Source organism: Propithecus coquereli, unplaced genomic scaffold, assembly GCF_000956105.1.
Source record: "Propithecus coquereli isolate 6110/MARCELLA unplaced genomic scaffold, Pcoq_1.0 Scaffold28, whole genome shotgun sequence".
Taxonomy (NCBI): Eukaryota; Metazoa; Chordata; class Mammalia; order Primates; family Indriidae; genus Propithecus; species Propithecus coquereli.
In genome coordinates this window covers 1,472,496-1,499,594 of record NW_012148396.1, presented here as the reverse complement: position 1 = coordinate 1,499,594, position 27,099 = coordinate 1,472,496, and the positions used below count along the sequence as shown (strand labels likewise).

At 33.9% G+C, this 27,099-nt stretch overlaps 1 protein-coding gene across 2 annotated transcripts in view; it reads right to left on the bottom strand.

Moving 5' to 3' along the window:
- The window catches only part of EFR3A (EFR3 homolog A (S. cerevisiae)), a 108,559-nt gene that overhangs the window by 18,559 nt on the left and 62,901 nt on the right, over positions 1-27,099 (bottom strand). For both annotated transcript variants that reach the window (XM_012648154.1, XM_012648155.1), the window contains exons 9-18: positions 24,223-24,358; positions 21,989-22,156; positions 16,993-17,107; positions 15,876-15,927; positions 13,908-14,080; positions 13,369-13,444; positions 11,461-11,622; positions 10,712-10,843; positions 9,508-9,575; positions 8,432-8,559 (exon numbers count right to left, since the gene is read on the bottom strand). In XM_012648154.1, the coding sequence (XP_012503608.1) occupies positions 8,432-8,559; positions 9,508-9,575; positions 10,712-10,843; positions 11,461-11,622; positions 13,369-13,444; positions 13,908-14,080; positions 15,876-15,927; positions 16,993-17,107; positions 21,989-22,156; positions 24,223-24,358 (1,210 nt within the window). The remainder of the gene's footprint in view (positions 1-8,431; positions 8,560-9,507; positions 9,576-10,711; positions 10,844-11,460; positions 11,623-13,368; positions 13,445-13,907; positions 14,081-15,875; positions 15,928-16,992; positions 17,108-21,988; positions 22,157-24,222; positions 24,359-27,099) is intronic.

The following is a 27,099-nucleotide window of genomic DNA, read 5'->3' as shown; positions in this document are numbered from 1 at the left end:
TAGAAGCGGTGACAATGATGCCAGGCTGGCTCCTGTTCTACTCCCATCCCTGGTCTTCCAAATCTCCCAGAGATTTCCCAAGTACTACTGGGGCTGCAACTGGCACCAAGTAGGCACTCTAAAAACACTTGTGTGACTGACCAGGAGCAGGATTCTAGCACGTCATTTTCTCTTCTGAGCTCCAGTTAACATTTCCAGTTTCCTATTAATCAATTATTATTATTATTATTATTATTTTGGAGACACAGTCTCGTTCTGTTTCCCTGGCTAGAGTGCAGTGGCATCATTATAGCTCACTGCAACCTCGAACTCCTGGGCTCAAGTGATCATCCTGCCTCAGCCTCCCAAGTAGCTAGGACTACAGGTGCATGCCACCATGCTTGGCTAATTTTTCCATTTTTAGTAGAGATGGGCTCTCAGGCTGGTCTTGAACTCCTGAGCTTAACCAATTCTCCGTCCTTGGCCTCCCAGAGTGCTAGGATTACAGGCCTGAGCCACTGTGCCCAGCCAATCAATTTTATTTGACATGTTCTAAATCCAATTCCAACATCTCTAATAAGCCATATTTATGTCCACACTGTCCTATTTTAAGAGTGCCATCATTCAAAACTTTCATCTTTTCTTATCTAAACTTGTAAGATAGCTTTCAAATTGGTCTTTCTATATGTTTTTCCCTTCTATAATGCCAGGAGTTGTTTCTAAAACAAATCATTTTCAGTCCTAATTATAATTTTTAAATAAATGCAGCCCACTGATTAATGCATAACTTCCCAAAGTTTTTCTCATCATTGCACATATAAAATTATAAAATATGTATGGTATGTGGAGACAAAGGGAAGATACTGCTCATACTGCAGGCTCAGACTGCCCCAGGCCTTGCCCAGCTATTTGAAGAGCTAAGGAGAACAGCACTCAGACACACCTGAAATGCTCCCCCAAACAGTGGGGAAGCTCAGGTCTAGAAACTTAGCCTAACATCATCTGGCAACACTCCTATCTTTCTAATCCCATTTTGTGTCTACTATGATTTTAATTTACTGAAAAAGTAAAGAACGAAGAACTAAAACAACCTATCAAAAAACTAGTTTCCCTTTTACTGACTTGACTACACCTCTGCTCCAAGGCAGCCTTCGATGACAGCAATTAATGCTGTTCATTCCATATTGCAGTTGGCCCCCTTTCTGGGAACATGGTAAGGTTACCATTTCTGTTCTCTCTGTGGTCAGGAGGGGCTCTGTAACTAGTCCTAGCCAATAAAGTATGAGCAATGCTCCAGAGAGTAGCAGCTCCATCAGCTTGGATTCCAGAATACGGATGATATGAAGTTATGCACAGTCTCAGCAATTAATAAATCTTTACTCTTTTAAACCACTAAGAATCTGGGATTATTTGTTACCACAGCATAACCTACTTGGGGGGTTTCTTAACTTTGACACTAAGGATATTTTGGACCAGGTAATTCTTGTTGTGGGGAACTGTCCCATGCATTGGTAAATGTTTAGGAGCATTCCTAGCTTCTATTCACTGGATGCTAACAGGCCCATCCCATCTTTCCCCGTCCCAATTGTGACAAGTAAAAATGTCTACAACATTGACAAATGTTCCCTGCAATGAGAAAAATCACCCTCAGCTGAGAACCACTGACTCAGTCCATCCTGACTGATGACAGACCATTCTACAGTTTTCCCTGTACGTATTAATACAATCGTGTTAAGTAAATGTCTTAAAACACTAACCACGTAAGTCCCCAAGCAATGCTCCCCCACTGCTCACCAATTAAAATGGCATTCTGGGCTCTCTAATCAGATCTTACCAACAGTAACTTCAACTGCTCCCTATTTAATCTAGTACTGAAGTCAAAGATGCCTCTTATCTAATCTCTGAACATGCTGTGGGTATCTGCCTTCTGGAAATGTTTCATTACCTGTCCTTTACGGTCCTCCCTGCTATAGAGATTTTTAACTTTCAGGGTCTAGTTGAACATCACATGTTAAATATTACTTCAATTATTTCTACTTGTCCCTCTTTCTTCTGAGCTACAAAAATTTACTACCAGTTGTGACTGAACTCCCCTTATATCACCCTTCAATCATTTACTGGCCCTCCTACTATAGTCGTGTAAATTGATAATCTTATCTCCCCAACCATGTGCAGAATTCAGTGACAGACCCTGGGTTTGCATCTACCATACAGGAGTCACTCAGGTTCTACCGCATGAAGGCTGGAGGTACAGAACCAATACGTCCTCGAGTGCGACAAAACATGGCATACTGTTTTGCTAGTTTTCAGGTTGGAAATATTTTATGTCCTGTGGCTACTGCTGAGTTAACATAGATCTTGTCCTTTTTCTGTTTCTTCTTCATGATCGTATGCTTTGATAGAAACTACCAAACATAAAGATATCAGTGGAACTGCTACAAGGTAGTATTTGGTCGTCCCTCCTGACTTGTTTTTAGTATCTGAGCAGGTTAACTTTCAAGGTCTCACTAGAACTCAAAATGAGGAATAAATTATAGCCTGCTTCTCACAAAGGACTCTAAAAAAAAATTTCTGGGTTAATTTGTGAAGGCTGATGGCTTGCAGAAAAAGAGTCAAAATCAAGCCTAAGATAAAAATAAAAAAGGAAAAAGAAATATGTGGACAGGAAAGAGACCACTGAGTAGTGAAATCACTGAGAATAGAAAGGAAATACAGTGTGCAGAGATTTAAGAAAAATAATTACAAATTTTAAAAGGAAAGGAAATAAAATTCAATGGGAATCTCTACCATCACACTCTTAGAGCTTTTTCTTCTTCTGACCTACATAAACACTTGCTTAAGTGACTGCAAAAAAGCCCAGGTATGACTATAGTTAGACATCTTGTACATCTACACCAAATTAAAGTTTCCAAAATAGAGCTTCCAGAAGATAATGTCCCTGTTTCCATAGGCCATCTATGGCTGTTCCTGATCTGCTTTTCCTCTGTGGGTTGCACTGTCTTGGTAGTTCATCACCATCTCAGATGTCTCAGATGTACTCCCTGGAGAGACCCTTACTTCACTTCCTCAAGTTGGGTTGAGATAGTTCCAGAAAACTAACCTTTCCCATTCCATTTTCCCATCCCTTGTACCTCTCTGCTTCGTATGTCTGCTGTTCACAATGGTAATCATTTTTTCTTTTTGTTTTTAACTATGCACAAAGACCTGAATTTTAGAAGCAATACTTCTAAATTAAGGCCAGCATTAGAACTATGCCTACATTCCTTCAGTGATATTTTGCTGCCACCTGATATATCTGTATATAACATATGGAACTGCATTCAGATGGCCAAAAATAGAGAAAAAAGTCTGAACATAAGTATGGCACAGAGCTACATTAACTGACTACCAACATAAATTTTATATGGCTATCTATAGAAAATAAGATACAGGAACTGACTTCATTGTATATAATAAACATAAATGTATCTGAGGTTACTATACCACCTAGATTTAGTTAAAAAGTTAACTGAGACACAAAGAAACTTCAAGGTAATTTATCCATACACAAAATTCAAAATGTCATAGTATGATGCAGATACTACTCACACAGATACACTTTTTTGGTCCTATAAAAACTATAAAATTATACAGAGTGCTAATGCATATTTATAAAACAAAAACAAACCAAAACTCAGTTTACTATGGAATAAAAAAGAATAATACAAAAGAAAATCTTTATTTCTTTGAACAAATTTTAAAACAGAACCTCTACCACTACCCCCTCCAGAAAGGAGAGATAGGATATATATGTGAAAATATTTTTATAAGAAGAAATTGGTTAGAAAACAATGGAAGTTTTGATAAAGCAGATTAAGGCATCAGTGTGTTATAAATGCTTTTAATCAACACGACAAATCAACACAATTCAAAAAGCTAATTAGAAGATTAAGACACTGAAATAAATACAAATATCATTCTTATATTCATACAGGATTTTTTAGTTTTTAAAGTACTTTCATGTATATATTTCATCTGAGCTAAATGGCTTAGGAGCTATGGCCCTTGCTTTCTGTGGGAGGACAAGGGGCCACTGAAAGATTAAGGGGCATGCCCAAGGCCACGCAGCTAGGGCAGAGCCAAGTTATGACAAACTTCTGACTCCAAGCCAACATAAATGCAAGTTTTTGCTTCCTGGCTCAGAGGAAAATCAACTACTGTCAGTATCTTTTTCACAGTATACTGCTTTACCTATTGCAGATGGTTTTCAATGGCAACAAATCGTTGGTTTGGAGAAGATGTGCAAATGGCTGAATTTTTATTTATGTTAATAAATGAACTTATCTGTACTAACTTACAAGTTTAGTACAAAAGGACACACTCTCTGTCCTTTGTCAGCATGTGTTTCAAAGACTGCGCTATACTAGTGCCTCCATTTATCCCCAAGACAATCAAAAACAGAACAAACAACACAACGAAAAATTATATATATGTATGCTGCTATTCCTTTTCAGCTCACCTTCAAAACTGTTGTCTCATAGGCTATCAATAATCACCTTCTAGTAAAATTCAAAGAAAGGCCTTAATAATTCTCAATGTCCTTGAAGCTTCAGCAATCTGTGACAAGTTACCTTTCCCCTTTCTGAAGCTTCTCCCCTCTACCTGCCTTCCACCCACCAACCTCCTAGCACCCACATTACAGCACTACTTTACTCTCCTTTTACATTCTAACTGAGACTTTTGGCTTTTAGGCTCTAAACTCCTTCCCAACATACACTCCCTAAGAAAGAGAGAATTCTTTAAAGCAATTCTATCCTCTTTCTCCTCACATCTTCATTGTGAGAAGTCCTTCTCCATGAGGCTTTAGCAAAATCCCTCATGCTGCGCATTTGAAAATTCTCATGACAATCTCTCAACTCTCCCAAAAAACCCAGCTCTGACTTCTAACTGCCGACAGGGTACTTGGATGAGTTCATGGTCAAAGTTACTCAATAAGAGACTGATATCCAAAACTAGCCATTCTTTCCTATTCATTTTTGTTAATAAATACTCCATCTTTCTGTCATCTCAGATGCAAAACTACTTACAGTTTCAGCTGAAATATATACTTCTTTCCTTCTGCACTTAAACCCAGTCATATCACCCATCCCTCCTAAAAACGAAAACCGAACAAATGAAGTGGCGAGTAAACTCTGCTCTTCCTCTCAGTTTTGCACCAACTACTCAAGTGCCCAAGCCAGAAACCTAGACAAAGTCCCTGGCCTCCCTGTCTCCCCATACCAATCAACTGCCTGTAGATTCTCTCTTGTAAATTTTTATGGAATCTACCTACTTCCCTGTGTTTTCACTGATACCTCTTTAGTACGTCACTGTCATCTCTCCTGGGATTTCTAAAGAACCTTCTAAATGGTCACCCCGTCTCCAGTTTGCTAAACTACAACTAGAGTAATATTTCTAAAGTGCAACTCTAATGTTATTCCCTGATTAAAATCATTCAATGCCTCCCATTGCTTTCAGAATAAAGTTAAAACTACTTCACCCTGCTTTATAATTCCTAACACCACTCCCACAAGTCTATCTTCACTCCAGATAGACTAACTTTATATCAATTTCCAGAAGAAATCATGTTCTGGCCTGCCTCATTCCTTCACACATGCTGTTAACTTTTGTATGAAACAGTGCACTTGCCTAGCAGTTGCTTCAGGGTTCAGCTTAAGAGCTTTTTTCCCTCTGGAAAACATCCTTGGCCCATCAAACCTGGATCAAATACTCTCCTAGGTGCTATCGGAGGACTCAAACTTTCCTGATCATAGCCTTTAAGGAATATTGCAAGTGCCTGGTTATTTGTCTTGTCAGAGACAAATAATATAATGAAATTAACTTCTTTCCTATGCATCTGAATAATACTGATAAAATGTCTTCTTGGGAGAACTGAAAGAAGAGTCATTTAAATCATCTCCTGTGTTTTGTGGTTGAGATAAAGAACCCAGCTGAGAGACTGTAAGCTTTGTGAAAGCAGGTACCCTACCTGTCTTGTTGATTGTTGCCTCTGTTTGCACAGCAGCTAGCACGCTGAAGGTACTCATTAAATACTTCAATAACTGTGTTAGTTTACTGAAGCCACTGGTACCTCTGAATGATCCAGCTGAGGGGTATTACTGTAACTCCCCCCACCCCTATAGAGTAGCACTTAGCACATGCCTAGACATACAACATTCACTCAAATTCTAGCTTGACTGGAGATAAAAGTAAAATGCAATAATCAGCTAACATTTACTGACCACTTATTATTATGTTAGACACTATTAGTTCAATAAACTTTAGGCAGATCATTATTCTTTTTCTAGATCTAGTTATCATTATGTTTCAATCATTCATCTGTCTTCCCCACTAGATTTTAATCCTTGAGCATAGGTAATGCATCTTAACATTTTTCTACCCTCCAGAAGTCATTAACAGTGCCTGATATATAGCAGGCACTCAGTGACGATTTGTGAAATAAATAAAATCAATCTGGATCATTACAGATGCCTGAACAATCTTTGAGTCCTTCAAAAATAGTTAGCAAAATCAAGTAATTTATTAGGCACCTAATTTGAGAGGCAGTTAATTCTGGTGGTATCATCTAATCATTTTATTTAATTTTAGCCTCACTATCCTCAATTGTAAACAAAGATAATGCTACCTCCCTCATCAAACTATTACAAGGATTAAGTAAGAAAATGAACAAAATGTGCTTATCAGAGTGCCTAGCACACAGTGCTAAATGGTAGCTACTATTGCGATGATGATGGGTATTGTATGATACACAACAAACTAAATATATTTTGCTTTTTTTGATAATTGTTCTTAAATCTCTGTAATTTTTAAAACGAATATCTATGGTTATATAGCAAGAGAAAATTTAATAACCAACTGATTAAATGGTGATTAAAATATCACTGTTTCTTCTGACTGATTGATTCTGCATTAAGGTAGGATACACATGCCACAGACTGGTTCTAAATCATTAAAGTTTTCATAAATCAGAACAATCTTATTCTGATTAGAGATTTCTATGCAGTTATATAATTAAGTATATACTAAAATATTCAGAATTCTTCCAATCAGTGATAGAGGCATTACAGAGAGAATACATCTTTATTAGGAGAGGAATTGGGGAAGAACAAACTACCTGTTAAAAAAAAAAAGTACCCAAGTTTTCACAAAAAAATCGTTAAAAGGAACAAGGTAAAAGGAAATAACAAAAGAGTAAAATAAACTATGCCTATAAGGAAGACAGAGCAAAATAATAACTAAACCTATAACTATATCACATATACAGGCCACTGGCTCCATTCTCTAAAAGGCTCATTATATTAAGCTATTTTCCTAGAGGACAAGTGAGGGAAAGGGCCGGCCAAACTGGCAATTGGATTTACCTTTGTACTTGTGCCTGGGTTTATGAGGTTTTTTGCCTGAAGAAAAGAGAGCTAAATCCAAATTATAAAGTGAAATATTTTAAATTTCTTTTAAAAAAAAAACTTTTAAATTACAATGTTCTACCAGCATTTTAGTCTTAGCATTTTTATTTCCTCAAGGAATTCCTAAAGAATGGAATCTATGATAGTATAAAAAAAAAATGCAAAAGCCTTCATTAACATTCCATACTATTATGAACAACTCTCATTGTAATAACTGTATATATTTTTGATTCAGGTTATAAAAAAGATAGCTATTTACAAAGATTGTGCTATTTTTAGTGATCAATCCAGAAAACTAAGTGAAATCAAATGGTTCTCTTGTAGAGCACAGTATCTCCAAAGGAAGAACTAGTTCTCCTACCAAATTTAATATAACCATTATATGAAAATGAGAGTCTAAGACAGAAATTCTTTGATTTGCGTTTTTAAAGTAAAAATTGAATGCGTTACCACGCAGTTTTGTCTTCAAATACAACAGAATTATTTTAAGCAACAGAAAGAACAGGAGGAAATACATAGTTCACAGAGGAAAAAAATATCCCTAACATAAAAAGTTTGCAGGTTTCTTTATACAGCAACCAGTTTGTACTCTTTCAAATGACAAAAGTTGCCTAATTCATTAAGCTTAATCATCACACATCACTAAACAACTTTCAGCAATTTCCACAAGTTAAATATTGTTTAATGAGAAAAGATCTCACATTGCTTCTTTGTTTAAAGTATAATCCCAAGTAAAATGATATATTAATATAATATTAAGTATAATAATAATAAACATTGAAGGACTTGATTTGCTTGTGGTAAAATCTACCATGTCTTCAGACATTTACTACAGGTTTTCAAGAGCAAATTTTAAAAATAGAAGTCTAAACGCTTTTAAGCCTTTGACAAAGGCTGTGCTATAGTAACTATACACATAAGAATTAATTTTTATTGGTAATCAGGTAATGGAAGTATTACTAAAGTATAAGCAAGCACCAGAGTCAGAGTTCTAAGTATCCTCCTCTTACCTGTCACTTGTGGTACGTATGGTACTGACAATCTCTCAACACTATATCCACTTCCACCTAGTGACTCTGCAATCTTGTTGGTCAGAAAGTACAAATTTTTTTCATGCTTCTCTAAAGATTTTGGAAGCCTGTCAAGTTGATCAAAAAAATGATCATTTGGTACTACTTAAATTGAAAATAAGTTAATATGCAAAGCATTCAAGAGCAAAAGCCTCAACATTCTAAATATACACACAACTTAAACTGTAGTTAATAACAGAAAAATCAGTATATTTTAGGTGACTAATTTGAGCTCTTTAAAAACACAAGGTAGGTAGGTGGTCCCACATTCTGCTGTGATTCTCCTCCAGGTATGTTCTAATAGTAAATTCAGCCTTAAATTACTCTTAATATTTAAACATTAAATGAGGAGGAGCACTAAATTCAGGGTTTTTTATGCTAATTAAAAATGAAAATAAAAATGCAGCTGATTCTTAATGAAAACCGCATTAGCCAGCTTTGTGTTAGAAGTACTTGCCCAACCAAATAAGATTTTCTTTTCAAACTGCTTGTTATTTTCTTACACAGATGCTTTCAAGATAAACTTTTTTGAGCTCAAAAATTTGAATAAAGTACTCTTCATATATATTTTTTTCTTTGGAGAGCAAGGAAGAATGCAAGGTATAACATCGATTTTTCTTAATATAACTTTGTCCTGCAATTTTATAAGTATTGTTACATATTATTGAAAGTCTTCAACAGGATATTGTTTTCTCTTAAAGGAGTTCATTTATACATGAGAACATAAAAAATGCTATATTTAAGAGACATATCCCATATTTAAAAAAAATAAATCTTTTTTTCTTTTTAAAATTGTTTTTCAAGATTTACTCCATGTGTCTATGAGTCAATATTTATAATGTGTGAGAACTTTTACAGCAAGGGAAAAAGTTAAAGGAATTAAATGACAAAAACACAAAACAATAATTAGTATAAAGCACCAGAAAATTATTATAATAACAGTTTGCTCCTTTATAATTATTACTGATTGGTTTCTCAAGTCAGTGCCCCTTCTAACATATAAAGAATTAACATACATGCACTTATCTCTGAAAATATGCTCCGGTAGAAAATAAGGGGCTTCCATAGTTCGAATTTCAATAACCTGAAAAATATCCAAAAACAAAAGAAAACAAAAATCAAAAACCTCACCTCTCAGGACCTTCCTATGAAAATTTGGAAAACTTAAAAACAAAAAACAACCTTTAAACATTTATAATAAATACCATTACTTTATTTTTTAATTTAAGCTTAGAGCCCAAATGCAAAGTTTATTTTCATGTTTATTATTTTTAAATATAGCAGATAAAATCATGACAAAAAATACATAAATCAAAAAATGATGATACATTATATTTGATTAAACCTATGGAAATAAGAACACGTTTTCTCAAAATAAGAACAAAAAAGAAGAACATGTTTTCTCAAACGCACTACTTCGGAAATCCCTTTACAAATCACCATGCTCCATCTTCTGTGCTATCTTTTGTAGCCCGTGCATGACATCTCCACCCACTTGTGAGGTCTGGATCCTCTACTGAACTGTGGGCAACTTAAAGGGGGTACTCTGCTTTTATAATATTTATATCTCTATTGGTGGGCATCAAATATTCACTGAAATATTTGTTTAGTGAATGAATGAGTTTTATTTCTTAGAATGCACTAAAAACCTACATTTTCATTAAGGACTAAAAGATGAGTTTCCAATTTAATAAAAATGAGGTTCTCCCTTACAGATATCTTTAAAAGTAGACTTTTTCTGCCAGGTAAGTTAGGGGCTCTGAAATGTTTATTAAATCATACAAGTAACTATTTAAGAGTTATTGCTGGAAAAAGACAAATATATTTGAAAAACAGAACATATTCAAATTTTGTGCCTCAAGTAGATTAATATAAACAACAAAATCAGTATAATTTAAGAAAATTTAGATATTAAGATTCATAATGGCTCAAAGGAAAAAAATTATAGAATAAATCACATGAAGTATTCTAGAAGAAAACCATATATCCTATTCAACCACTACATTAAAAAATTCTAATAAAACAACAGACATCTAAGAAAATATAATATAAAAACACTAGCTATAATTTTAGCTGTAGTTTCAATTCAGTGGCTATGTACTTTTATAGAATTATCTTAATTTGATACATAATCATCAAAGTTAACAATAATCAACACTAGAAGAAAATTAGCCATTTCTGTACAAAATTCAAGTTTAAAGACTTTTCTAAATACGTTACCTTGCTAACATGCTGGCAAAATGCAGGGACAGCTATCATCTGACTTACAAAGTTGAGGTACGCTGCAACCAGTGCCATGATTCCACAGCGATGGAACATTGGCAAATTATCCTCATTGATAATCGCACTGTCCTTTAATGAGAAACAAACATATCTGACAGATCAAGTTCTCAGATTCCATTAGCATTTTCTCTATGATTACACTGGGAAACTGCAGGGAGTTAGCAATGCTAACAAAAATGTCACCTTTTCATAAGTTATTTTGTATAAGAATTCTGAAAGGAGAATAAATGCCCATTTACGAGAGTTAAATCTTTCAACTTAAACATCTCTTCCTTAGGAAAGCCTTTCCTGTTCTCATATATCGATATATACATACATACATACATTGCCATTGTCAACTGTCCTTCTATTATATAACACACAACTCAATTCAACAACTATATATGTAGTTATTATTTAATGACTTTCTTTGCCACTAGACTGGAAGTATGAGTACAGGGACTGTGTTTGTCTTTTTCCTCACAGTATCCCCAAGGCCTTAAAGGATATTTAGCATACAGTCAATGCTCATTCAACATCCACAGAAAGAATAAATGAACGTGATCACAGTCTTGAGTACTTCAGATTTACAACTAGACAAATTCCTTTTAAAATTCACATCCTTGGATAAAGGCAATAACACTTTAACATCATTGTGTCTGCTTCCTAAAAAATATTTTCTTCTGTGAAAGGTTATGAAAGCATACCTGTAAAGCAATAGCCAATCGAATGAGATCAATAACCACTTCTTCATTGGCCAGTTCAATAGTTATAAGAGCAAGAGAAGTATAAAGTAGCTCATAGTTTTTCTGAACATTGTCTTCCTCTTTACAGCCCAAATATATATGCCTATATAGCTGTTGCCCATTCTAAAAAGAAACAAGAGGAAAAAAGACTTGTGTCTAAATTGTAATAAAGGCAGATTTCACATATATAAAACCTTCTACAAAGTAACTATCTTATTATACACCTTAACATGGAAGTGAAATTTAAGCTGATGATCAAAGTCAAATTATTTACATCAAGAAATATGCTAATATACAAATACAAACTAATGTTAGAGTTGAAAACAAACTTTAAATAAAAATAGCAAGTAGGAAATAGTTGCAGTTTAAACAATGAAAGTATTTTTTAGTAACAATTTGAAAATACAAAAGCAAATTATGGATTGAGAAAAAAGTAAAAGAGATGGCAGAATTCTAGGAGGTATTTTTGCAAAACAGTCTTGGTAACGATAAAAAATATTTTGCTGAAGGGAAATGTACTCAGGCTTTCTTGTCTTGAGAACAATCCTTGCACTACAGGTTAGGAGCTGTTCAGAAAAGAGCATATACAGTTCTGTTATATTTTGGCATGGAGCTGCTAAATGCTAGTCTACAGCATATCATTTAGGGATGAGGTTACAGAAACTTCCCAGGGATTGCACAGGGGGTTAGTCTAGAGACCAGACTAACCTAAGTAGGTTAATGAAGGACAATAAAGCCTTTCCGACCTAAAGCATTGCTGGGTATAGAAGCAAAGGCCAAGTGATAGCTAACAAAAATAAGAGGGTAGTTCCCATTTCCTATTACCATGGAGTCACTAACTCGGTGCATTAATTTCTCAACCCTGTCAGCTGGAATCACTGGGCAACTGGAATGACCACCATGCTCCTGCCCTTCCCCACTTCTCACCACTGTCCTCCCTCCCACAATATGATTTCATTGGTCAGTGGTGAAGCCCAAGCATCAGGGTTTTAAGTACAAGGCTCCCCAGGTGATTGTAATGTGCAGCCAGGCTTCAGCACAATAGAGGCCTACTCATTCCCACGTAGAGGCACTTTAGCTTAATAATGCAGGCCTGTTTCTCAGCAGGTTCTTCCGATTGATCAATTTAGGAGAAGGAACTGTGCAAGAACAGCACAGACTCTTCTGTAGCCAGCCTGTCTGTAATAAGCACGCATTCTGCTCTGTTCTCTAACGTGCACTAAGGCCCCATCGCAGTAAGGAGGCCTCTAGTTCTCCAGCTGAGACAGTGACTGACTGGTTAAGTCTGTTTAAATACATGGCACAGTGTTAGCAAGCCTTTTTTGGCTACAGATATAAAGCTATGCTCTCCTATCAAATTCCTTTATTTCTGAAGCTGTTATTTTGCTTTCTACTTTTCCAAATCCAGGGTTTCTCTGTCTCTCTTTCGCATGGCTTCTATACTTGGGTGGGGAAGAACGGTCTTACGTAGTGGGCCCTCTCAAACTCTAAGAACACTTCGGACTACCATGGTTCCTAAACATCACTGACAAACATTAAGGCAATGCTTACATATGCAGGAGTTTAGGCTTCAGGTTCCTTAATTCAAGTTTATTTTTAAAAATTACCTACCACATATCTGCTATATTAGACAAAATAAAATTTTTTTTATATATACTGTAACAATGTAGTGTAAATAGGTATAATGACTTCACAAAGTTGTTTGGCATCATCTAGTGAATTTGAAAAAGGAATAACCTGTTATTGAGCAATTTCTCTCTTACAGTAAAGGTCTTGGTTTCTTTTCAAGGTCATAGACCAATAAAAAACCACCTAATAATTCACAAAGCTATAACTTATATCATGCATTTATTTTTTAGATGATCTTACCTTTTTCATGAAACTTGCGTCTTGTCTACAGATTTTTTCTCTTTTTATCTTTAGATCAGCTACATCCGGTATTATTCTAGAGACAATCAATGTATGAGTTTTAATGAATAGCACGTTTAGTTACAGTATCATCCTACATGGAAAATTATATTTATGCTTAGCAGTTTGAACTATTTAACACTTAATTCAATGAGCATCTTAAATAAACCTATATGTAATGATACCATTGAATTACCAAGTTTAAGGGGAATTGCATACAGTACTTTTGACTCGTAATGCCATTCCCTAAGTTTAAAGAAAAACAAAAATAAAATCCATGTAACTAGTAATTACTAGTAGATGAAATCTCTGACGAGCATATTATCTCCAAACATTTGCTATCTTAAAATATACTAGGAATTAAATGGTCTCAATACTACTAAAAGTCTAGATTTATAAAACCTAAAAACGCTAGACTTTAAAAAATCACAATACTTAACTACACTAATTTAGAAATTTAAAAACATTAATATTAAGGCCTTTTCAAAATGGCATATTACCTGATCCCTCGGAGCTTTGCCCTATTGTCATGGCGATCCATGAGATTATGCATTACTTCCAAGACTAACTGTCTCAGTTCAGAGTCTTCCATGAGAGACGGTGATAACAAAGGATCCAGAAAAGACCCTGGCAGTGCAGTAACAATTGTCTTTGCTTTGTATCCAGAGGTTACCTAATTATCAGCAGGAAAAAAAAACAACCAACCTTTGTCATGAGTCCTTCTTTGGTAAAATTCTCACATTGTTTTTTAAGAACCAAAAAATTAGGGAAACAGTTATGGACAGAAGCTTAAAGAAAAGACATAAAGGAAATGTGTAGGGTGATGAAAGATTTTATTGAATTTACAAAACCTTCATACACAGGGAAAATAAAATAATAACACACATTTGCCATGTGCTATTCACAATTCTAAGCACCATGTATGTATTAACTTTGTTTCCCACATCCCTGAGGTAGGCATTAGGGTATCCCAATTTGATAAGAGAAAACTGAAGCTCAGACAGGTTAAGAATACAAGGGATAGGCAGTCAGTACAAAATAGATATAAGGAGGTTAGGTGGCAAATAGTACAGGTCAGACCTGCAAATTTTTAATTTAAATTTGTAAATTATTCTTCCATTTTAAATTAGGCAGTTGGTTAATAGGAATACATTTTCATTTTGGAAAATTGTCCTTTATTAGTTACTTGATTTGACATTTATGAGTACATCATTGTCTTCTAAATTTAAAGATTTTATAGAGAACATACTTCAATGTTATTAAACTTTTTAAGCATACCACATAGATATTCATCCAGTTGACTATGTAGTACAATCAGGATGAGAGGCAAAATAATTTATTTAGGGAATTTCTTTAACATAAATAAAGGCTCAGGACCAAATGAAATTTCAGGTGGGTCATTTCAACATATTTTCAGGATTATAAGCATATATGGAACATTTGACAATTATATTTGGTCATTTATAGGAGGATGGAGGTGATTTTGTAAGTCTGTGGGGAAATTGGTAGGACAAGGGTCTACCCATCTAGGAAAATTAAAAATATATTCATACCTTACACTATATACAAATATAAACTTCAGGTTAAAGTTCTAACTGTGGAAAGCCAAAATTTAAAACTATTATAAGAAAATATAAACAAATGAGTTTATATTATCAGAGTAGATAAAAAAGCACAAAACATATAGGAGAGGACAGATAAATCTAGCTATATTAGAATTTAAAACTTCTGTGTGACAAGCACTATAAACAGAATTAAAAATAAAATCACGGAAGATATTTCTGTACTCATCCTAGGTATTAGATAGTTCTTTAAAAGAAATGATATCATGTATAACAAAGATTTCCAGAATAAATCTGAAAAATACTGATTTGGAAAGGGCATACATTCCAAACAATTAGCCCTTACTTTGTTCTTGGCATTATGCTAGGAGTAGTTGAATCAAAGATGAATACAATTACTATAAAATAACCAAAGGTCCTCTCATTTTGGGTATGCTTTTCCTTTTGAGGTATTTATAGCCACCCCAAATTTAAAATGACAAATTTGCATTTTTATGGATTATTTTCCCAACAAGAAGCCATTATTTGGTCACTATGTAAAAGAAATAGTGTAATATGTTGAAAGAACTTTGGATTTCAAGTGCTATTCTTTAGCTCAGTGACCTAGTGAACCTCCTCTACTCTTTCCACCCAAAGTCTCTGAGCCCAGGTATCTTCGCCTATAAAATGGCAATAGTTTCTGCCCTCTGTATGTTTCATCATTATGAGGATCAAACAAAATGCTAGGAGACGTGAAGAATAAACGGTAAAAAATATACAATAATAAAAAAATTAAGAGCATAATAAAAAATCAACCACAAATAGTGTCTTACTAAATAAGAAAAGGAAGCTGATAATGTGAAGCTATCCCTTTAATCTTTCCAGTAATTTAAGGTTAAATGTATTCACCTGTTTTAAATGCCTTACCATGAGTAAAGATCTCAGCAACATTATCTGAATCCGCCTGGTTCCCAAATCCCTAAAACACACAAAATGCTGGTATTATTATACTAATTAACATTTTTTTTAAGAGATAGGGTCTTACTCTGTTACCCAGGCTGGAGTGCAGTGGTACAATCATAGCTAACTGCAACCTTGAACTCCTCGGCCCAAGAGATCCTCCCCCTGGTCCTCCCAAAGTGCTGGGATCCCAGGCCACCACACCCAGCCCTAATTAACATTTATATTACTTCATTTACTTATATTACTGTTTACTGATTTTAAAACTCTATTCTTATTGGCTAAATAGATTATTATTTTAATAGTTTAAGTCATGGCTCACTTTATATGCTGAAGTAAATATCATATGAATTAAAATACTTATATGTAAAAAAATCAAATTCAAACAAAAATAAAGTTATTGGCTCTCAAAGGAAACAGATGCACTAAACAACAAAAATTAAAAGACATTATAAATTGGAGAAAATTCTTACTACAAACACAGTTGATGAATATAATATCTCTTTAACATACATCAATAAACAAGTTAAGAACAGACAATTTTAAAAAGTACTAACAAATGGAAAAAGTGTTATTTAATTAATGGTCAAAAAATATAAATCAAATAAGACACTATCATTTCTTTATCAAATTAACAAAACAAAAACACTCACAAAAGCTTCGGTATGTTATAAAATCAATCCAAATGTATGAAATAGGGGGCCAGAATACATGATCTTCAAAAGCACTCTCAGTTCTAGAATTCTAGGAGTAAGTCAACACTCCTGACATACATTAATTTTTAAAATTTGTACAGGAAACTTGAAGGTTTACTCTAAATGTGTATGCATATACACAAACCTTCCATCCGATCAGTATAAGAGATAGAATATTTGAGAATTTATGATAAGCTGAAAAATTATTCTAAAGGCATACAACTGTTGATTCAATTGCTTAGCAATATAGTATCATAAAAATACTAACTGCTTTCCATAGGACTTTTGATTACTAATGATTAAAAAACCCCAAAACTAACATTTTCTACATTTGTTTAAGATAAAATTTAACCCAAGATTAAGTTCAAATTTATAGTCTGAGAACATACCCTAGTTGACTGACATCCAAAATATGGGTAGATGTTCCAAAAACAGGTACTTTACCCATAATGAACATCATGATTTCCGACCTCTGATAATCTGGCAGGTTACTTCCAAAAAATCCTATAAAAATATTAAGATAAAATTTTACAAATTGAAAAAGTTTATTTTTTCCCATATAGTACATTTTTAACCAAAGTTTTCAATATGTGGTAAAACAATGACTGACAATCTTTAAGCTACATATAACACTAAAGATATAATTTCATTTGTCCAAAGTCAGTTAGTTATGTTCAATATAAGGCATGTACAACGGGCTAATATTTAAATAAAATAATAAATATCTGAAAGTCTTTTGCACTTAGTTAACAGAGGCAATCCAGCATTGTTTTGAGTTGACTAGAGTTTTAGAAAAAGGGAAAACAAATTTTTGGTAGTATTTATGATCAAACTCTTGCTCGTATATTGTGAGCCTAAATTCTTGCTCGGGTAAGGAAGTCAGTAAGTAGGTGACACTTTGGTAAAGAAGTCAAGAATTTAGTTACTACTGTGGCATCCCAGGATTGCCCAAATATTTTAGAATGTCATTATCATGGGCCAGGTTTACAGTTTAACCCTGTGAGTTAATTCAACATACCTAATTCAACTGATGTAAAGAATAAATAGCTTATTTGCTTGTCATTTTTCTCATGTATTCTTGGGTTTTGAGGGTATTTTAAATTTATCTGCTGTAGCTTTTGATAGTTTACTTCCTCATCATAAATAATTTATAACCTTTAATTACCACTTACTCAAACTTTAAGCTTTCTCATATTTTTGAAAGATCAGAATAGATATCATATCAGAAAAAGTATCAAATTTGTTCCTTTCTTATAATTCAATGTAATCGTTACAGAAACCTGCATTTTTAATATTTCTTTAAGAATAAATTGGTTTTTCAATTTAACTCTTCACCTTCCATTATTAGAATTAATAATCTATTTATACAAATTCAAACTGTTCTATTCAGCATTTTGATTGGACCTAGAGGTAGAAGTCATTCCCCACATCACATAGTTTAGCAATCAAAAATCTCAGACTTTAACATTACTCCATCTGCATAAAGTATATTATTCTAGTTAACACTTATAGAGCACATATTTATGGAGTAAGAAACTATTTTGTATTTGGATCTTCACAATACCCTTATGAGTCTGGGTACTATTATTTGCATCAGTCTCCTGTTGCGGAATTGAGGATAATAGAGGTTAAGGCGCTTATAAAAAATTACCCAGCTCATATTAAGGCTTGGGGTAAGGGTTATTTATTTCCAAAGCCTATGCTATTATTACTCTATACTTCCTCCATATAAGCTAGTTTTAGCTTTCCAAGTACCCAATTAGGTATGTTCCTCATTATTGCACAAAACTGAACACTGATTTTCTGTTCCAAACAAGTCAGTCGTTACCATAAGCACATAATGTAACACGCACTTCTGTTTACTACAGCACTTAACACAAGGCTAACCACCTATACACATAGCGTGGCTAAAAGTTTAAAGAGTTAACAAGTACCATCATACTTCTCTGTATTCAACACCGCCTATATCATTAATTTGTGGTCATCCCTCTTGCTTTTCAAAAGTGTGAAATAGTTTACTCTAAGCCAGTGGTTCCCAAACTTTGCTGCATGTTAGAATGACCAGGGGGGAGCTTTTAAAATGCTGATGCAAATGTTGAGTACCACAGTATTAAGTCATATCTGGGAGTGGGAGTCCAGGCATCAGAATTTTTTTAAGATCCTGAGGTAAATTCAATGTGCAGCAAGGTTTAAGAAACACTGCCCTAAGGAAAAACTCTTATATTTTCGTCTTCCAAGAATATGGTCAACTGAGTGAGTCTACCATATCTCGTGTTAATTAGATATAATAGGACTGTTAATGACCTAAAAATAATAATAGTAGGAAAGAAATGCAACTAATTTATGCTTTATAATTGTTTTGATTTTTTAAATGTAAAACTGGGCTGGAGTCTCCAACAAGATCAACTGTAAGGATAGTGTCTTCAAAAGCATCTCGTTCTCTATACCCATTGTTTGTATTTCAACTACTAAACAGAAATGTTAATGAGCCCAGAAGAAAAAACACAGCAGGGAGCTATGCTCTTGATTATTTTAGAACAAAGAACTCCACCAAGAGCTTCCTAACTTAAAAGTGCAAAAGCTACAATAGCCCTGTTCCATGGCCCATCAACAGGAATACCAACATGATCTGATAACTACCAGAATACTGAGAAATTTAAAAGGAAAATATTAAGGAAACCAGAAATGCGACTTTAAAAAGAAATCTTACTCACTGTGCCTCATTGCATTTCTTTCCTCTCATGTTTTAATTCTCACATGTTATTCTGTATGTGTTATATCACAGAAATATTGCTTGAGTCTGCTGTATTTACATTTTATAATAAAACACTTTAGAAACAACAAATTAAATATTCTAGAGTGAAATAGTAACACTGAATTAATTAGAAGTCACTAAAGCAATTTAAATCAATTCTGTGAAAACAAGATTAGCTGATTTATCATCTTAGAGTATCACAGAAAATCCAAAAATAATCCAAATAAATGTAAAAGTCACCATAGAAGCTAGGTTCACTACACATTAATACTAATTGTTTTAAGCAATAACTAGAATGTCTATGCTTTATTGTGATTCCATGGTAATGTTGGAATTTACTACCTTTTGTTTTTTCAGTTAATTCCAAAATCTTAAGCACCTACTATATGCTACATAGTGTGTTGAATAAGACACTCCTCAGTCTTTCCACTCACGAGGACAATTTCTGTGGATGTGATGAGACCACAACTAGGTGAAACAGAGGTACCGCTCTGAATAGATCAATCAAATGCCTCCACAAGGTGAGAGCCACATGCATCACAAAGCCCTAGCACAGGAACTGGTGTGTGTACATGTCCAGCAAACAGGTATTGCTCGGGATGCACGATGGATAATGCATATTCATAAAACTTTAGACACAAGATGACAAAGATAAACTTTGTATTAAATATCCCCAAGGATTATTATAAATAAGTAGCCAGCAAGTGGGAAAATTATCCAGAAAGAAGGCATAAGCCAAGTTCCAGAATAAATTTACATATGACTCTACCATTAATCGAAACTATTAGTAGATTAGAAATTAGGTACTAACCTAGGGATACAATGCGATTGTAAAACTATCATAGCAATCATGCAGTTATAATAAAATATGTTCTGGCTATTATAAAGAAAATATTGGGAGAAAAGGGTTAAAGTAGAAAAATAGTTTGCTTGCTTTAATTTGTATTTATATATAGTATTATATATAGTATTTATATATAGATTACTTCGTTTCCAAAAAAGTAAATTCTCATGGCTTTTTAAGGAAGCTCTTTGCCATGTGTACTTTGACCACTGTATTAAAAGGAAAAAAAAAAAAAAAAAAAAAAGAAGGTGGGGAGAAAGGAAGGAAGAAGGAAGGGAGGGAAGGAGGGAGGAAGGAAGGAAGGAAAAGGAAAAAAAAAGCATATATTATTAAAACCCAAGATATCAGCATCAAGATCTTGGTCTGTAATTCCATTCCCCACTAAAAAGAACCACAACTCCTTGGAAAAATGACTGATTCCAGGATTGGAGCAGAAAGTATAAAATTAGTCTGGAACAGCTTACCCAAGTAAGGCAGTGCTCAAAAAAAATAAGTGTGGGGGCTATGTTGAAGGGGCTCCCACTGGTGAAATCTGGGACAATTTGAGCACCAAAATAATTAAGTACAGCAATGAATTATAAACCATACAAATATAAATCCGTAAGGTTCATACCAATAATAAATAAATAAACACATGCATTCCTACATGCATACAAAGGTAGAAAAAGGGGTCTTGCTTACAATTAAACCGCTGAGTGCCAACTAGTAGCTGTGGAGGTAGTGCTACAGTTTAAAAAACCATCACTCTACAGCCATCATGGTAAAGACTGGTTTAGGCAAGAATATAAACAGATGCTCAATTTAAGAGGAAGTCTGAATGAAAAGCAGAATATCTGCATGATCTAAAAGTGTCTTCTCAGAGAATGCCTATTATTTATAATGGAAAAAACTGAAACTGTACAATGGAGGAATAGGACAATGACTTGATTGAGTGATCAAAATTAATGTAAACAACAAGGAATAAGCACACATTGTATACCTCTGGATGTGCTACCTGAGAAGAACATGTCATGTATGTAGTATTCCAGCCAGGAGAGTGTAACTTGAATTTAATCATGAGGAACCATCAGACAAAACTAAATGAGCAACTTTCTACTTTTTTTTTTTTTTTTTTAAAGTAGGGGGAGGACTTTATTTTTAAGAAATGCCCATGTCATAATGGAAATGTTCCAGACTAATGGAACTGAAGAAATACTACAACTAAATGCAATATATGATCCTACACTGGATGTTGGACCCAAGAAAAAAATGCTATGAAGGACATTATTGGATCAACTGATAAAACTGAAATATGGAAAATTGATTAAAGTACTGTATCAATGTCAAATTTGCTGATATTGATAACTTTCCTCTGGTTACATAAAAATCTTTATTCTTTGGGAAAATACATTGAAGTATTTACTGATAAAAGGCCATGATATATGCAACTTACTATATGGTTTAGAAAAAAATGTGTATGTGTACGTATATTTTTCCACATATACATACGCACACATATAGGGGAAAGAGAAAGAAAGAAAGAGAGAAGGGAGAAAGATGGAGAGAGAGGGAGAGCGAGCACATGCAAATGAAAAAGTAAATGGAATAAAATGTTAACAATAGATGAATCTGGGTAAAGGGAATACTGTGTTCTCTGCCCCATTATTATGCTTGTTTATTTTCTAAAAGTAAAGCTTTTTCAGAAGTCTGAGCTATCATTCATCTTTGAGAAGAGTCTAGTACTTTACATGAGAGCTTTTTAAACCACTGTTTAACATGATAGTTTTGAAAAGTGAAATATACTCACCTATTGTTTGGATGATAGCGTTCTGCACAATCTTCTCATCATTGTCTTTGGAACTTGTGCTTAAGTTTGCACTGCCTATAGATCCCCCCTGTAAATAATTTGCTTCAAATTCAACACTGAGACGCAGATGCTTCAAAAGGGTATTGAAAACTTCCAGCACTGTGGGCCCTGTAAAGGATTATTTATGTGAGCAGATATACTTCTTTAGTATTGCATACTCAAAATCAATTCTCATTTTTCTCAACAAAAATTTTCTGGTTGTTTTCTGAACTGTCAAAAATCTATAATAATTTATGAACTAATCGGTTCATTTTTAAAAATAAGTAAATGAGAAATATTTAAATAAGAAAGTGTCCTCATTATGCCAACAAATATTTACCGGGCATCTATCACGAAATGTATATATGCATGTAAGAATTACGAAAAACTTTCTACCTACTTAATCTTGTCTGTTGAAAATAATGTATACTGAGACAAAATTTAACCTATTGGGTAAGAATTCCTAAAATTATGATGGTAGCATTGAAGATTTATTTTGCATCTTTTGAGACTGAAGAAAAAAGAATTTGCCTCAATTATGACGCAGAAACTACCCAATTTATCAGATTCAGGTTAACTAAATTTTCAGTCTCCTTTTTGTTCTATAAACTCTCTGCACATGTTTCTATCACTGCTTCTATCATACTATATTTTAATCAGTAGGTTTTGTTTCTGACTTCTACTCTTGATTACAAGCTTTTCTAGGACAGGCAGCCATGCTCAAATACCTCTTTGAATTTACCGAGGCTAGCACATAGTTCCTAACATGTAGTAGGCATTAATGAGTGTGATGATTCAATGTATCATCTGTTTCATTTCATATTTCAAATTAAATAGCTTGCCAATTAAGTAACCTGCTTTCATCTCTTTGAGATAAATTACAATTGCTTCTCAGCCTTTGGGTTAAGATCAAGTGGAGATAAGTTACAAGATAAATAATAATTGAAAGTTGATACCCAAAATGCCCACCTTTATCTGACACTGAAAGAATATTAGAATAGAGTCAGCCCTCCATATCTGTGGGTTTCATACCCGGGGATTCAACCAACCGCAGATCAAAAACATTTGGGGAAAAAAAAATACTCACAATAAAAAATAATACTAATTAAAGAAAAACACAATATAACCACTATTTACATAGCATTTACATTGTATTAGGTATTACAAATAATCCAAAGATGATTTAAAGTATATGGGAGAATGTGTATAGGTTAATTGCAAATACTACACCATTTTATATAAGGGATTTGAGTATCCCTGGAGTTTGGTATCCGCTGGGGTCACGGAAACACTCCCCTGCAGATATGGAGGTATGACTGCATTTCATTAGCTAATATATTTCCACTTTGATTTTGAAGCAAAGAAACCACAATCGGATTCTCCTCCTAACATCTGTATTTCTATTAGGTACCCTTTCCTTTTTCTAATCACATGTAAGGGGAAATATCATTATCTGTGACCTGTCCCTTCTCCTTGTTACTCCTACAATCCTATTGACTTTACACTGTCACTGCTACTGCTGCTATTTAAGGGCACGTTCTTTCCCTCATGCCTGCAACAGTGACAACAGCTTATGATTTCTCATGTGTCCTACACATTTTGCTGCAGATGAATTATCCTACAGCACATCTCTCATAAAGATTACTATAAATCTTTAAAGACTATCAGTCAACTGTAGAACTATGTCCACAACTTGGTTACAACTTAATTTTAAAGCTGAACTTTTAACTTTTCTAACTTCTAAACTAAACTTCTAAACACTACACATTCTATCCAAAATGGCCCATACAATATTTTGCTCATGACAGTCCATTTTCCCTTCCTTCTCTGAATCCTAGTTTCTTCATGATATGTGGTCAAAGCCTGCCTTGTATTACAGCCTTAGGTAGAGTTGTCTAACTGAAAGTAAACTACCAGTTTCTTGTTATTCTCCCAATTTTCAGTACGTAATTGATACTCAAAAATCTTTATTAGAAGAAAGGAAAGGGAGGAAAAATTGATTTGAAGGAAAATGCTTAACTGTGTACCGAAGAAGCCAGAAAATAATCACGTGAACTCAAATTTCAAGAGAAATTAGAGCATAATTAAAAATGTGTAGAAATACTCTTAAAGAGTTTTTCATACTCTGCTATATCTACTAAAAAAACACTCTGAAACAGATTAAAGCATTATTTTTTTTTTTTTCTGGCACTCACCTATGGAACCTTTGGCAGCAATGGCGACAGCCTCTAACAGAACCTGAATAATACCTGCTCGAACCCGTGGAGAATCATTTTTACGAGCATCAAGGTGACCTAGAATCTCCTGGATCACATGGTGAGAATACTGAGCCTAAAGGAAACAAAATAGTACAAAGGTGTAGGAACAAGTACATGCATCCTGGAAGAATTCGTGAGAGTAAAAACCATGTGACAGTTAAATGTCGAATTATAGGGGACGGGTACTCATGGGATAATATGTAGCCATTGAAAACCATTCCTTTGAGGAATAAACAAGGATACTAGAAAATATTTATGGTACCCTGAGTGAAAAAAAGCAAATTGCTAAATACTATGTTCAATAAAATTCAATCTAGTTTGTAAAAAGTAAGACTAGAATTATATATAAGTAAATATTAACACTGCTCACCTCTGAGAGAGAAATTTTTATTCTCTTTCTACATCTCTGTAATTTCACAAAGAACATGTATACACATTCTTATAATTTAATAATAGGACAAAATGTTTTCAAAAAAAAAAAAAACAGATTATGACATTTACAGTTTTTCCTTACCCAAAGTAGATAAATACTATTCATTACGGACATCTAACAATGCTAAAGAGGCAAAACTCTCACCTAATCAAGAGCCACTATCAAAATGAAAATCTTATCGATGTGTACTTGACAAAATTTAAATCAAGGAGATATCAGAAGATTTGGAATTTATAAAGGGAATTTTATCACATATAAAAAATTTCATCAATCACAGTGAATGATATTATGACCTAAAACAACAACAAAAAAAGCATAGCCAGAAAAATGTTTAACTTCAGTGAATAAATTTTTTTTTTTTTAACATAGTAGCAAGGTTTTATCTTTTTAAAACCTATACCTATACCTATGAGTCATGAGTGGGTCTACTGTTCTGCACCAAGTTGTAAAAAGAAAGCACCTGTGGCCCTGAATCTCCCTGTGTTTCCCTTTGGTGAGGCCCCACTGTCCTGTTTTCAGGCTGGTTATCATTCTCTCCTTTGGAACGGGTGGTTTTATAAGAAGCAGCTGTGTCCTTCACATAATGACTACTCTGCCTAAAAGCAAAACAATCCCCCCTCCATCTCTATCAACCTAACAGATTTCATCTCCAGGTTATTTCTAGCATTTCTGTTGTAACATATCTACTTTCATAATACCCAAGGTAAAAACTAAATTTCCATTTTCATCTTTACTTTGTTTTATCTAAAGCTATGCTAAAATAGAAGAATGTAAGACAGACAGGCACACACACACAATCTAAAACTGAACTCCTTGTCCAGGAGGCATGCTTTTGATATGTGAACTTTATGCAATTATTACAGTCTGCTTTATACGTAAGGTAGCCCATTTGATTTATTACCCAAATCAGGATACTTAAGAGAGTAAATCAGGGTGTTGTTAATAATTACATATAAAATACAGTTATCCTAAGCAAACCAAAGCATGTGTTCACTCCACCTATAAGGAACAATTCAAGAATAATATAATGTATAAAAAAAGAATATGGAGTGAAAGAAATGAAACTGCAAAGATGGTATACTTTATACTATATGTTGAGTCAGGTTTATTGAGGTTTTATTTACCTATTATAAAATCCACCCTTACACTAAAGTTTAAGGCAATGTTAATGGATGAACAGCTTTAAAAAGCAACATAACCTAGTGGTATGTAAGCCCTAGAGTCAAATTTACCCATGTTCAAATTCTGGCTCCATAATTTCATAGCTAAAATAGCTCATAGCCTAAGAGAGAGTTACTCAATCCCTCAGTTTCCCTCATCTCCAAAATTTAGACAATAACAAGTTATTTTATAGGATTGTTGTAGCAATTAAATGAGTTAATTTGTGTAAAGCAACAAAATTGTGTGTATCATATGAAAAGTGGTCGATGAATATTAATTTTTATTATTATTCAATTGGTAACTCCTGGGCTAATAGACTATATCATTGAACATAACAACGATGATGACAAAAGGCATTTCATTCAGAAGTAATGGATGCAGGCACTCTTCTAAGCACTTTACATGGATTATATGCACAAACAGTACTAGGAGGTGGGTTCCACTCAGTTACTTTGTGCCTTTCACAGTGCAAATAAAGCAGGTTTTAGTAACTTGCCCAAGGCCATGTAGAAACTCTAAGGAACAACATAAAAGTGATTCTAGTCTGATTCCAGAACACAGCTCTTAATCACATTTTATTACCTTCAACCGATAAATTTTGCACAAAAGATAAGCTTTAAACAAAATATTTTCCATTCACCACAAATGCCCTGCTGTATTTGAAACTGCATCTATGTAAGCCCTTATGGATATACATTCTGGTCAAGGCTAGCTAGTTTATTTTATGGAGAGAGGTTGAAATATTACCTAAAAATGACACCTGTCTTAATTTTATGGTAAATGGCAATTACAATAATCAAATCTATCATAAGTTTTAATTATACCAGGACAATATAATTAAACAGAAATTCCTGCTCTGGTGAATACTACCATTTAATTCTTGATTAATAGACTTCATAAAATATACATTATAAATAAAGCTTTCTTAAGCAATGCTATGGACCAGAAATAGTTTCATGAACATTTAATCAGCAAATATTTATTGATTCCTAAGTTTTTTCAACTTTGTAATTAACTTTATTAATTTACTTCTTGCAAAGAAAGATTTCATCTAGCAACTAAATCTGAATAGAGGGTGAATGAAGGAGAAATACAAGACTGGAAAAAACCAGAAGAGCCTTAGATTATGTCCACAGATTGCCAGACCTACTTCTCATTTGCTAAATTAAACTTTAAAAAATTGTTCTTCTATATCCAAACCAGCTTTATAATAACTACCA